The following is a 14371-nucleotide window of genomic DNA, read 5'->3' on the forward strand; positions in this document are numbered from 1 at the left end:
CCCCCCCCCTTATTTATATAGCAGTAGTTCTCAACCTTGTTAGACTCAAGGCACCCTCTGGAAAATGCCATCTCTTAGCTTTCACTCATTTCTTAACTATGGAAAAATAATAGAGCAATTCTCCTGTTGCAAAGAACTCAGAAAGACCACAGGAGCTCAAAATGTTTTTTGATGCTATGAGTTTCTATTTGAAATTTCTGGGTTTATTTTGTAAATCATGGTCAGGTGATGGTAAACCAAACAGTGCTAATACTGTGTGACACCCTGCATAGACTCTCATGGCACTTCAGGGTGCTGTGGCACCCTGATTAAGAATCACTGAAATAAAAGAAATCAAGAGTCTCAGTCCTATGTATTTTCAGAACTTACTTTTCTGGCATTTTTTTTCTTGGTCCTGCTCTGGAGACTGGACAAACAACATTTATCAGTAAATACTCTGGAAGCATGAGAAAAACACCTACTTGAGCTATGGAATATAAGACTAGGCTACCACTGTCCTCCCTGCATTGAGATGTCAACATAAAAGCAGGAGCTGCTAATATTGCTGTGGATATAATTTATTAAATCAGCACAAGTCAGATTTCAGGTTAAAGTTCTCTCCTTAACCCATCCCATGGTGATGAGTACTATAACATATCATTCCACAATAAAATACAGGAAGCATCAAGAAATATTTACACGCTTTATTAATCAGGAATACTCAGAAACTAATCAACCCTGCACAGAAAGCGAAAAGTGTAACTTGCAATGAACACTACTGTTCTTCGAAAATGTCCACCACTGACATTCAGGTCTCAGAATAGCAGTGAGAAACATGATACACATGTGTGCAAACATATTTTAAGACACCTCATAGACTCCTTCAGTATGCCTTAAGGATGCTTGCAACACTTAGGCTTAATAGAGTGGGAACAGAACTCTATTCAGTCTTAATGCTTCATATTTTTAGCCTGATTCTGTTATCAGGAGGGCAAAATGCAGCCCATGGGCCAGATGCGGCCTGCCATGCCATTCTATCTGGTCCGCAGGGCCCCTAAAAAATTTAGAAAGTTAATATTTATCTGCCCCTGGCTGCCTGTCATGCAGCCCTCAATGCCTTGCCAAAACTCAGTAAGCGGCCCTCCACCCGAAATATTTGCCTGCCCCTGTGTTACATCCTGTCACATCTCCATGAGACACTAAATGTGCAGTAGGCTAATTCTGCTGTGCATTAGCATGTCACAGTGAAAGCCGTGCTAATATGCTAATGCATAGTAGAATGAGTCTACTGCACATTTACATCACTTAGAAGGCATGTGCTGACGCTACTGCACAGTAGCACTGGTTACTATTCATTGAGTTAGTACCTGTTTTTACAGGTACAAAACTAAATGTGCGGTAACTACAGCGCATTAATGAACGCGTAGATGCGCCTGCTGCGCGTCTTTTTTAATTAAGTAGGACTGAGTAGTCTGTGAGAGCACAGTTTAGAACCAGGTCCTTTGACATTTAAATCCTTGAAGCAAATCTGCTGACACATGAAATCCAGAATGACCCCACTGAGGTAAATGACAGCAGAATTTGACTAGCTGGTGATCCAAAAGCATTGTCTATATAGTGTTTATTTTGATTTCCTTTTTTTCTAAATTAGGCAATAGTTTAAAAATAATAATCAAATGAGTTCACACAGTCATAACAGAGTCAACACACCTGCTCTAGATTTGCCCTGAAATAAATGGCAGCAGATTTTGGCCCAATTTTATGGCCTTCTAGATACAGAATCTCTTCAATCTTCTTAGACCAATTATGGAGTATGTGATATACATGAACTGACAGTAATACTCATTCTCCACTACAGCATAAAGTAAATTTAGCTCCACTGTTAACACACATCCATGCTCTTGTTGATAGCATATGGTCATTTTCTTCCATATTAACTAAAGTAAATGGAAGATCCAGGATACAAATGTACTACAAATTATTTACAACAAGAAATTATGGTGCATGTCTAGTAGCTAAGTTTTCAAGTGAGCAGCCTGACTGTTTAAGCTATCTTGGTTTATTTCCAAATACACCAAAATCACATTTATAAACCAGCCATCTAAATAATTCCATCATATAGTATAAATTAACATATAAGCAACTTAGGTGCAAAACATGCACAAACACTACATCATCAAAGTATCTTTATTTGGCAAACCTATTTGTTGTCTTATATTTCATGCGCTCTTGAATCCCCAGAAATGTAGGCAACCCCTTTCTTAACGGACTCATCGTACACTGATTTTCAGCCTAGAGGGTTGTTTTTTTAAAACAGCTGAGTTATACCCTTCTTCCCCCTCCATCCTACCCCACAAATTAAGGGTTTGTAATGGAAATGCTGACAGACCTTTAAGTATGGTGGTGCTTAAAGGCGCCATCATAACAGACAATGCTATGATGACTATATAATGACTCCTGATGTAAGTACAGAAAGAGTGAGATGTAATGAATGACAATCTCTCTAATGTTATTAAGGAGGAAAAAGATGCACACAAATCACTCTTCTCAAAGCCCATCTTTTTACTCCTAATTTTAAAACAAGTATTCAAATTGGTAGAGAAAGAGAGTTTACCACCCCAATCCAATCCCTGCCTTTGTTTGTGTTGGACCATGCATTTGTTCTGGCTCATGTTACTCAGATGGATAGACCTCAGATGGATTCAGCTTTACTGCCCTGCTTTCTTTTAGTGTTTTTGCATTTTTTAAATGCTACCAAATGGCTGCTTTTGGCTTCTAGCTTTATCACATGTTGTCTAAAAGTATGGAAATAGTTATGGTAATATGGACAGTAAATCATAACTGTAAATACCACATAAAGAAGACAGCCATATAATTATAAAAATACCTAATAGATTTCTTTTTTCAAAGACAACACAGCTGTCCCTTCTAACCTTTCATTTGTAGATTCTTTTCTCTCCTGTTTTTATTTATAGGTTGCCATGCAGTTTGACATGGCACACCAAGGTTTTTGTTTCTAATTTTGAAAAGAAAAAGGGGGAGAAAGACATAATACTCATTTCATCAGAAAAAGGCATTAGCTTACAATTTTAAAGAGAGACTAATGCCAACTTTAGAACATCATCTTGGCAAATATTTCCCCCCTAATGCATTTCAAAATAATCTGTCAATGGCTACATACCACAATTTAAAATTAAACCCTGCCGTTGAACTAAAAGAAGGGTCGGCCAAATGACATGTATCACATGTTGGGAAAGAATCCTCATTCTTGTTCTTAACATCTCTATGTTGTTAGTAAAGGAACCATAATAGGTTATTAGGCTGACCACAACAAAATAAACCTCTTATGTCCTACTCATAGAAAATCAGGTTGAAAAGTGTTATGGGTAAAATTACATTATGCACCGTGCCATGTTAATGAAGGAGTAAAGCCTGGCATAACACTAGTTTTTTCCAAAAGGGTATTTACATGTCATTTGGAAACCGCCACCAAATGCTTTTTCCCTCTCCAAACAGCCTTTGAATGTTTAGAAAGTTATATGAGCATACACATTAGTTCTCCTTCATTGTAGACCCACATGTTGCTCCATTCCATACAATCTTTTTTTTCTTTTTTATTACTAATACAGAGGTTACAGACAATGCTGTTCATGGTAAAGAAATGAATCTTTGGGATGCAGTTTTGAAATTTGGGACCTTCTTTCAGTCATGTTATTTAGACACTTAGTGTTGAGTCATTGCCTTAAATTATCCTACATCTAGTATCTAAGATTAGATCTAAATGGTAAGGAAACATCTACAAGTTTAAAGCCCATCTTCAACATAAAAATACATGGTTCCTCCCTGAAAATCTATGAGCAAACAATTATTATGGCTGCATGTAAAACCATATACACACTTCTGAATGGGTGATTGATGCATGATATCCTTTTACACATAAAGGTAAAACCAACTCAAGAAAATGCTAGTGAGAAAGACCAGGCTGAAGCAGAAATGTGTTAGCTTCATGTAGATATCACATTTTTAACTGGATAAACATAAAAATCCATGGCTGCATTTTAAACCATCTAAACTAACTGGCCTCTGTCCAAAAATGTGTCATTTTAATCAGGTGTATCACTTTGGTTGGGAGGCTGATATCTCTTCCTTGGGGTTAATTCCCAAGGTACCAAGTTCTAAGACACAATTATTTTTCATCATTCTAGCTGCCTTGTCGTTCCTGGCTCCACTGTTATTTCAAAATGGGATACATCATAGTTATCATAAGGAAAACCATAATAAAGGAGATTCAGCATGGGAAAATGGTTCAGGGGAGGCCACCTGACTGTAGGAAAAATAGATTCTATTGTCCTATTAAAATAAAAATATTGAGGACCTCTAGCTTTCATCCTAGTAAGCAAGCAAATATACCTTAGCCCCCTGAGAGGCAAAAAACTTTTATTAAAATATACAGGATAAATGTTTTCCTTTTTAATGATAGATATAGGACTATACCTTGATTGTGGTATACCTTGATTTTAGCAAGGCTTTTGATATGGTCTCCCACAACATTCTTGCAGGCAAGCTCAGGAAGTACAGGCTGGGTGAATGGACTGTATGGGGGATAAAAAACTGACTGGTGCATCAGGCTCAGAGGGTTGTAATCAATGGCTTGATGTCTAGTTGGCAGCCGATATCATGTGGAGTGTCCCAGGAGTTGTTCCTAAGGCTGGTTTTGTTCAATAACTTCATCAACAACCTAAAAGATGGCATAGAGTGTACCCTCAGCAAGTTTGCAGATGACACCAAGTTGCGGGGGGGTAGTAGATATGTTGGAGGGTAGAGTTGGGATTCAGAGTGACCTAGACAAATTGAAGCATTGGGCCAAAAGGAATCTTATGAGGTTCAACAAGGACAAGTGCAAAGTCCTGCACTTAGGATGGAACATCCCATGCACCAGTACAGGCTGGGGGCTGATTGCCTGGGCAGCAACTCTGCAGAAAAGGACCTGGGGGTTACAGTGGACAATACGCTGAATATGAGCCAGCAGTGTGCCCTTATTGAAGGCTAATGGCATACTGGGCTGCATTGGTAGGAGTGTTGCCAGCAGATCAAGGGAAGTGATTATTCCCCTCTATTCAGCATTTGTGAGGGAGTACTGTGTTTAGTTTTGGGCCCCCCAGTACAGAAAGGATATGGAAAAATTGGAGAGAGGCCAACAGAGGGCAATGAAAATAGTGAGGGGCTGAGGCACATGACTTATGAGGAGAGGCTGAGGGAACTGGGCTTATTTAGTCTAGAGAAGAGAAGACTGAGAGGGGATTTAATAGCAGCCTTCAGCTACCTGAAGGGGGGTTTGAAAGAGGATGGAGCTGGACTGTTTTTAGTGGTAGCAGATGACAGAACAAGGAATGGTCTCAAGTTGCAGCAAGGGAAGTTTAGGTTAGATATTATTAGGTTATTATTCCAAGGGAAGTGGTGCTCACTCCTACACTGGGGGTCTTCAAAAGGAGGCTGGATGAACACCTTGCCGGGGTCATTTGACCCCAGTACTTTTTCCTGCCATGGCAGGGGATCGGACTTGATGATCTGTTTAGGTCCCTTCTGACCCTACCAACTATGAAACTATGAAACTATTAGGAAGAATTTTCTCACTAGAAGGGTAGTAAAACATGGGAACAGGTTACCCAGAGAGCTTGTGGCCTCTCCTTCCTTGGAGGTTTTTAAGACCTGGCTAGACAAAGTCTTGGCTGGGCTGATCTAGTTGGGGATGATCCTGCTTTAAGCAGGGGGTTGAACTAGATGACCTCCTGAGGTCCCTTCAAACCCTAATTTTCTATGATTCTATGAATAAAGTTATAAACAACTATAGGAGGTTAAATTGTACTGAAAAACAAAAAGATCAGCTTTCACTGTTTCAGACTCTACTGCTTGCCTTTTTCATATTTGCAGTTTGATTTGGAAACAAAAGGAAGTTGGATACTGAATGTATTTTACGGGGTTTACTCAATAAATTATCTTGATACATTTTCATTCCTTTCTGTTTGTTTTCTCTAGAACAATGAATATTGAGATAGAAATCACCAGTTCCCACACAATACAAGGAAAGTTAAACAGCTATACTATAATTAATCAAACAGAAAAGTAATTAAGGTTTACCCACACTCCCACTTGAAATTAAACCTGCAACAACTATATTTACATTGTATTTACACATGACCGATGTTAACAGGGCTTTTATGACTGATTTTTTAACTTTTGTGGATGCCATTTCAAACACCCTTTTGGAATCTTCATTGTAGATGGGCACTGAATACTTATCAGGGACATTTAATATGATAAAATAAAACCATGTTATTGTCATTCCTAAAATGTTTAGTTCCAGGTAATGTTGAGGAAAATAAGAGCTTTTGTGAGCTGTAGGGACAGGACACACACGATCTGTAATGACACTTATTCAGCATTGCATGTTGTAGACCTTTACAGAGTATTCCCACATCTGTTACATCATTTTTACCTCTCCCAAAAAGCTAACCTTACACTGCCCAAATTAAAACTCTGAAGTTAAAAGTTCTTAAGCTATTACCAACACTACCCAACAGCTAGACTAGTAACACTCTGACATCCCTTCTTCATATTATGGAGGAATCAGAAAAAAAATGAAGTACTTAGTAAGGCAGGAGCCCTCTGAGGGTCCATTGAGGATAATTCTCCATACAAACGGGTGAAAGTGTTATCCTAGATAACCTTCCTGTATCATGTTACTGGACCTACTGCCCTGTGGGTTTGTTTGTTTGTGAACATTTGGAAAATGTAACCTGAATGAACTAAATGTGTGAATTTAAAGTGCATTTGCTAAATAGCATTAAAACCGTTTGTGAGCGATTTAGGTTAAATCAAATTAAGACAATGCTCATTTTGATTAAGTCTCTCCATATGATGCACTGACATTATTCAATCTGCTTTAAAAGTTAATTTGGATTAATTTTCCTAACTGTCCTCATGTGGACAAATGGTATTATTGATTCCTTTGCAGTGAAGTTGGTTATATTTAGGATGCAACACAATGCAACCCAAGGAGCTAAATGACTGTGTAAAATCACAGCACTGTATATTCCCATGTTAAGGTAATATGCCATTTAGATAAGTGTGGAAATTTCATATTTACATGATTTCTATCGACACTTCTATAAGAGGCACTGTAGTTTATCAAGAACCATCAAAGCTTTCCCCACACCCTTCACATAACTTAAAACAAGATGAAAAGCTTATGTATAAGGGAGGAACCGCAAGCACTGGATATCCTGGATCACAGATAGCTGTTTGTCTCAAACATTACAACTGTTATATATGACTCCACTGTGATGTGAGTCAGACTAGCATGAGAGAGAGCGCACCATGCAGCTAAGATGGCTGGTAACTTTATTGTTCGGCTAAGAAAACCAAGCCGGAAAGCAAACATGGCGCTCAAGAGGGACGCAAAGTAACAGTGTTTAAAGAAACTGTACCATTGTAATGGCTAATGAATAATACATCAGAGGTGTAACAAGCTTTTTCAGTTTCCAGGATGGGGGGTTGGAAGAATGCTGCTCACTGGAGAGTGAGAATGCGTGGGGGGCCGGGAGAGGATTCTTACCTGCTGGGGCTCATCGCTGTCTTCACTTGAATGGTAGTTGCAGCTGCTGCCATAACAGCATGAGCTCATGCTGCCGCCTCTGAGGCACAGGCCATGGTGCAGGCTCTCTGAGGGTGACTTCTGGTGCTCCATTCACCCCCCACTCCTGGGGGCAAGGCTATGCTTCTTATGGTAAAACCTCTGGGGGGGGGGAGGAGTCATTCCACCCCGCTTCTGCTCCCCAGATACACTATGGGACAGAGGGATGCTCAGGGCCTCTAAGCCCAGGCAGGGGCTGTGTAGCTGTGGCAAAGGTTCTGGGGTGAAGGGACCCTAATGGCACCCCCTCATACCTATCCATCGGGACCTAGTGCCCTGCTCGCTCCACCCTAGTTACACTACTGGTAATACATCAGAAAAACAAGTTGCAGTAGGGGATTTTACTATGATAAAACAAAGCATCTAACTGTCTGCATAAAATGTATTGTTTCTATGGACAGCCAACCTACAGGGAACAGGGAAGTCATATCAGCAGCACACCAAATAATGGCAACAGACCCAGGTTCCCTCTTCTGAGGAAACTTGCTTTTTCATTATTTTGAATATTATGAGTGAAAGCAACTGGAAAAAATAAAAAGGATGCATATATAAGCATACAGTGTCTAGCACAATGGTGCCCAATCTGGTTGTCACCTTTAGGTACCACTTCAGGAAATGGTTATTCATAATAATTATGAACAAATTCTTGAAGACAGGAACATGAGGAAATATACATGCAAAGGTAACTTCACAGAAACAGTAACAGTAAACCTTAGAAAACCACAAGATTATCAAGTGAGACATCAGCTGTTGCTGTTTACAAAGAGTGCTGGTAATGGCCTCTGTAGTATATTTAATACAATAATTCAGATAAGGCAAAAACCTTGTCACTATGCAGCATTTGTCTAGAAAGTTTATGTTACCTGGCTACAGGTTGAAAGTATTCCTATTTGAAACTAAGAATCAAGGTTGCAGAGCAGTTAAATGGTTAATGCTAACATGTATATATAACTTCATCTCCCTTTGAAAAATTAGGATATTTTTCCTTATTATGGTGCCCTGCAGTTCTAAGTAAATCATACCCAGATATTATCTTGAGGTCCTCTAGATCAGATATCATTACTCAGGAAAAAAAAAGCTTTCATACACTTACCTTATCCTCTAACCGGATCAGTCTGGCTCCTACAGTATAGTATCCTTTGTCTACCCCTTTTTCTTTAAAAAAAAAAAATTAGGACATTCATTAGATGAAGAATAAACTGTGAGTAAGGATATTTAATGGGATTAAAAACCAAATAGAAGCTAGTAAAATGTTAGGGTGATATTGATAACATCAGTGCAAGTAGAAAATGTGATTTTCAGAGTGTCACAGAAAAGAGGAACTGTGTCCCCATGCTATGTATACGTGTGTGTGTATATATATATATATATATATATATGTGTGCAACTTATATAATGTATACATGCTAATTATACTGTCATGCATATTCATAAATAAAAAAATCTATCATCGATTTGCATTTATATCCATGACAAGCAGCATAATCTAGTAGGTAAAACACTGGACTGACTGGCCATCAGAAGACACTGCCACTGATTTACTAATACTGAATAAGTCACTTCAAATATCCTTACCCTCATTCTTTCTCCAAGTTTCTGTCAATCTTGTTTATTGAAGCCCCAGTCCTGAAATTTGCTTCACTTAGTCAATTGCAACACTGGAACCGCTTCAAAACTAAAGCTGCTGTTTGAGTTTGTACAGTTTTTAGCACAATGGGGTGAAAACCTGGGTAGAGACTATGGTAACTCAACTCAGCAATCAAAATCACTAGGTTATGTGCTGGGCAAAATATTCATAATAGATGAAAATATCAGAAACACTGCAAAGAGTTAGGAACCTATATAAATATCCAGTAAATTAAATGCTTGCTGTCCAAGTAGTGATTTTTTTTCACACAATAGATGATGATGTAAAAAAAATGGAAGAAGAACAATTTTCTGAGGAAAAAGATGCAGTCCTTTGGGCGCTGAAACTATGAATTGTTGTATACTCATGTTTATATTCCTTTTCCACATTTTTTGCTGGATGGATGGTGTGAGCTCTGTTTGTTGAATTGTAGTATTCTCCTGAATGCTTGAGGTAGGAGCTATTGAGACTGACAACATATAGGGTGAAGTTACACAGACCATAGTAAGGGCACCTAAAACACAAATATCCAAAGCTTGTTAATGCATGCTAAGTGCCCTCTGAGTGTCTCAAAGTTACACTACTTTAGGCAATGGTTAACTCTGGGCTGTGCTACCTAAATCATGTTAGGGTAACTTGCTCCATGGAAGCAATTTGCAGTCCCCCAGTATCCCAGAATGCATTTCTCTCAACTCCTCCCCCAGCCCCACTTCCCCAGAGTAGGGATACAGATCAGGTGCTCTGGGTCTTAGCCATACCCTTGTTCACCAGTCCTCTAGTGGCAAGTCAGTGCTCATTTACATGTGCATTTGAATGTGCATTAGCTTATTTTAATGTGCATTAAAGTATCACAAAAAAGTGTTCTTTTACTGTGCATTAAAGTGTTCTCACAAAAAAGCTAATGCACATTAAAATTGGCTAATACACCTTTTTCTAGTACCTCACTATGGAGGTACTAGATTTAATGAGCATTACCTAAAGCTCATTAATGAACATGTAGACACACCCTCAGAGCTGTGCAGTCAAGAAATAGAATTGACTGTTAATGTGTGGCTGTTCACAGTGGGCACATCTACATATGCAATTAATGCACCTGAATTTTCTGCACAAAAAATTCAGACTCATTAAAGTGCTCCACAGTGTACATTTACACATGCACCCCAGCTGGGAGCAAACTGAGCCCAACAGGAGCAGCCCAGTCCAGGGCTTCTCCTGCTTTGCTCTGCCCCCTTACAGCAGCCAGCAGGAGCTCCAGGTTGTGGAGGAGCTCTCTCAGCATAGTGGGCAGTTCCATCCCAGCCAGAGGAGGTTGGGCTGGCCCTGAGTTGGGGTAGGGGGGAGCGCTGTCCTGACTGGTGGGCAGCTGCCTCCCAGCCTTGTGGAGTGCCAGTCCCATCCTAATCTCCATGGGGCTATGAGGCAGCTGCAACAGCTCTCCCAGCCACATGGGGATCGGGACGGGTCCTGATCTCCATGTGGCTAGCCTGCAGCATCTTGCCAAGCTGAGACAGCTCTCCCCACCTCCTGTGGGCCCCTGCTTTAATGCTGAAATTTAATGCTGCTTAATAGTCCACAGATTTAGTGTGGTATAAGTGTAATATTCACTCTCAGAGTCAGTGGACATCCTCTTGGCATATGTTCAGGGGAAGGCTATTTCTTATCTTGCCCTTTCACCAAAGACTCCCTGGGATTTTAAGAGGGCATTCACCCTGACAGGAGAGAAGTTTTATCAAAGGAAATAAGGAGTTGGCTAGTAGGCTATTGCTTTTACATACAATTAGATACCACAAATATGCCCCCACCCCCTTGCCTAGCACCACCACCTGCACCACTTAGCTATCCATGGCTCCAGCTCTGGCTTTACTCTGGCCCAGGAGACAGATTGAATAGTAACTCCAGCCCCTACCTGGCTCAGCAGCAGCAGTTGTGGTGGCAGCAGCTCCAGTCCTGCCACTGGCTCTGGGGCTGACAGTGGAGCTGCCACCATCATTGCTGTTGCTATATGGTCTGGTAAGGGCTGGAGCCACTTTTTGCTCTGTGCCCTAGGCCAGAGCACAGCTGAAGCCAGTCAGAGCTGAAGCCATTGAGGGTAAGCAGCAGTGGAGAGGAGACAGAGGTAGTGCCAGGGGAGGCAGAGGCGGAGGCAGAGGAAGCACCAGAGGGATAGCAGATGTTGTGGCTCCAGCTCTGATGTTGGGTTGGGGATGGGGCTGCATCAGCTGGCTGTCCCTCCCCTTCTCCCCTGCTTATGCTCAAATCCAAGACAAGAGACATCCTCCCCCCCACCCCCAAGTTAAATGGAAACAAAAACCTTGTCTTAAATTTGAACAAATAAGGTAATACTGTTTCTTATTTTGACTCTTCCAGAAGATTGTGTAGGGGAGAAAACAAAGAAAAGAGGAGTTAGAAAAAGTGTCAGAAGGGGTTGTAGCTATTTTGTGACATGTGGCATTCCTCTCAGATGAAGTGAAAAGCATAGTATGCAATAATCAGTTAGCTGTGGCATTTATTTTACTTTACTGACATATATGCTATATATGCCTTAGAGGACTAAAGAAGGGTGTTTGTGCCCAAAAGCTTGCAGAGAACATTTTTTCCAACTACTTAGTTTGTCTAATAAAAGATATCACATTTACCCAAAGAACCTTATCTGCCTTAGAAGACTGTAGTCTTTCCATCATCTGGTTAACTTCCATTTAGTTAAGAATTTCAGGAGCAATTAACTAGCATTTCTCTCTAGTACAGACTGAAACTTTTACATAAAAGCAAACTGGTAAAAGGATGGACACTAGTTTAAATAACACTATTCTAATGCATTTGATTTTTGTCTAGTGTTTATACTCTTCCTCAGCAGGCTTTTCAAAGGATATAATTTCATTCTTTTATTCTGAGATTTTTTTTCTTTTTTCGTTTGGAGAAAGGTTGCATAGTAACCTTTTGGAAAAACTTGTATGAAAATTGTACACCTGAAACTCCTTTTATTTTTTTTATCTTGAAACTTAAATAACTTTCTCATAACATTTTTTGGTCTCTAATAAATGGATAGATTGGCCAATCGACAGGAGAATAATCTCCAAATATGTGAGGAATACAAACAGAAAAAAGAAGGAATGTATTTATTGTGAATCAAGTATAATTAGTTGGAATAGGATGCAATTATGTGAGAAAAAAACAGCTGGGCATCAAGAATGAATTTTGTGAATACAATGCAGTAATCTTCCCAATAGATGTCTATCACCTGCATATTTACATTTTGACTAGGTAAAACAGTAGCAAATGTATAATATGAAGCATTCTTAGCTACTAGGGATAGGAAAAGACCTCAGTCTTTCAATTTATTAGCAGACATTTCTATTATTTCTTTCCTCCATTTCAACACGTTTCCTCTTCTCTCTGCAAACACTTTACTTGTTGCAGAAACGATATAAGCTTAAATTCCCTGCACTAATTACTAATCTGGGAGAACTGCACATTTACAGTGTCCAACCTGAGATGCTTTGCATCTGATTTTCAGAGACACTCCATGTTCAATGCTCTCATTTGGGAAAAATCAGTAAAAGTAAGCTCCAATTGGTTACCAAACTTTTTCAGTTTTCTTTTTACTAAAGTACTATGCTGCATCTCATCAGAACATTTCAATTTTTTTAAATCTGTTTTTTTAGCAAGAACGTATACTTAGTGTAATGTTAACATATGGAGTGAAGTCCTGCCAAACTGCCTGAAAAGGATTTGAGCTGGAAATGATCTGTTTTGTTTTTTACAGAGTAAGAAATCTTCTTCCATTTCAGTATAATAAAGCAATAGCATGCATATGCTTACTATATGAAGTTGCTAAAGATTTTTCCCAAGTTATTTTAAATCAATTTGTTATTGTTATTATTATCATCATTATCACCACCAGAAAATGAAGAATTTAAGTTTGGTGAATGGCAGACTACTAAAAGCATCGGGAAACCTCAGGAAATTCACCAAGCCCAGTAGCTGAATTGGATGTAAGGCAGGCTAAAATAAGTCATCCTGTTTAATTGTTGGTTTTATGCTGATAAAGGGCTAAATCCAGTTTGTTGATGTAAGTACCTATGCTGACATGTGAGAACACTGAAATTCCCCTCTAACCTTCAGAGGGAATAGACTGTGTGAGAGTCTGTTGTCATCAGAAAAGGTCCCAAACTACTACCACCCCACCTACTTTCTTGGTGGGTTGGGTGAAATAAACTCAATACCCAAACCATCTCTGGTTTTAGTAGAATATCCATCATCTAATACTTGGAAATAAATAAGCCCAGTTTAGGAACATTCATTTCATTCTTGGGTTTCCACAGGTTTTTAATAAAATAATTAATATTATCGGGGTCGTTTGACCCCAGTACTCTTTCCTGCCATGGCAGGGGGTCGGACTTGATGATCTGCTCAGGTCCCTTCCGACCCTACAAACTATGAAACTATGAAATATGTCAGATTATTTCTGGCCTTGGTCTTGCCAACTGAGACGATGAGGTTCTGAAAACTTGAGAGCCATCTCCAGTTTTCCCTTCTCCAGTTGCTTATTCCTCATATCTGATCTATTTCACTGCAAGTTGGGGTTACTATAAAGTGGCAGGCCATGGGAACAGGTGTCATTCTTGGCAATGTTACCTTGAAAGATGGTTACTTCTGGAATAGTTGTCTCAGAGAGCAGCTATTCAGCACTAGAGGTTTTCCAAGAAAAGATTAACAGGGGAAGCTGCATAAGTGATGGGGCTGCCATGTTCTTCAGAGCAGCAATCATTCCTTTCATAACATGTTTCAAGGAGTCCTGGGGGATCCTTAGTCCACTCCCTAACAAGACTGCACATCATAATCAGGCCAGAGAATGAACCTGCCAACATTTCTGTTAGAACTGAATATTTGAGGAAACCAAAGTTTTCCCTGAATGCAAATAAAATCTGAATATAAAATGAAAGGCAAGTTTGTTTTTTTTAACGACAAGAAAAGCTGTTGCAGACCTTGGCTTGAATTAGAAAATTTCTTCCCTCAGACTGAGTTTTAAAACATCTCCCTAAGTTTTATCTGATAAGTAAAATCCCACTGCT

The 14371-nt window shown here is 39.6% G+C and overlaps 1 protein-coding gene across 4 annotated transcripts in view; it reads right to left on the bottom strand.

Annotated features, from left to right (window-relative positions):
* The window catches only part of LOC102384210 (potassium voltage-gated channel subfamily KQT member 1-like), an 856087-nt gene that overhangs the window by 300459 nt on the left and 541257 nt on the right, over positions 1 to 14371 (bottom strand). For all 4 annotated transcript variants that reach the window (XM_025209778.1, XM_025209777.1, XM_025209779.1 and 1 more), the window contains one exon: positions 8766 to 8827. In XM_025209778.1, the coding sequence (XP_025065563.1) occupies positions 8766 to 8827 (62 nt within the window). The remainder of the gene's footprint in view (positions 1 to 8765; positions 8828 to 14371) is intronic.

Source organism: Alligator sinensis, unplaced genomic scaffold (genome assembly GCF_000455745.1).
Source record: "Alligator sinensis unplaced genomic scaffold, ASM45574v1 scaffold15_1, whole genome shotgun sequence".
Lineage (NCBI taxonomy): Eukaryota > Metazoa > Chordata > Crocodylia > Alligatoridae > Alligator > Alligator sinensis.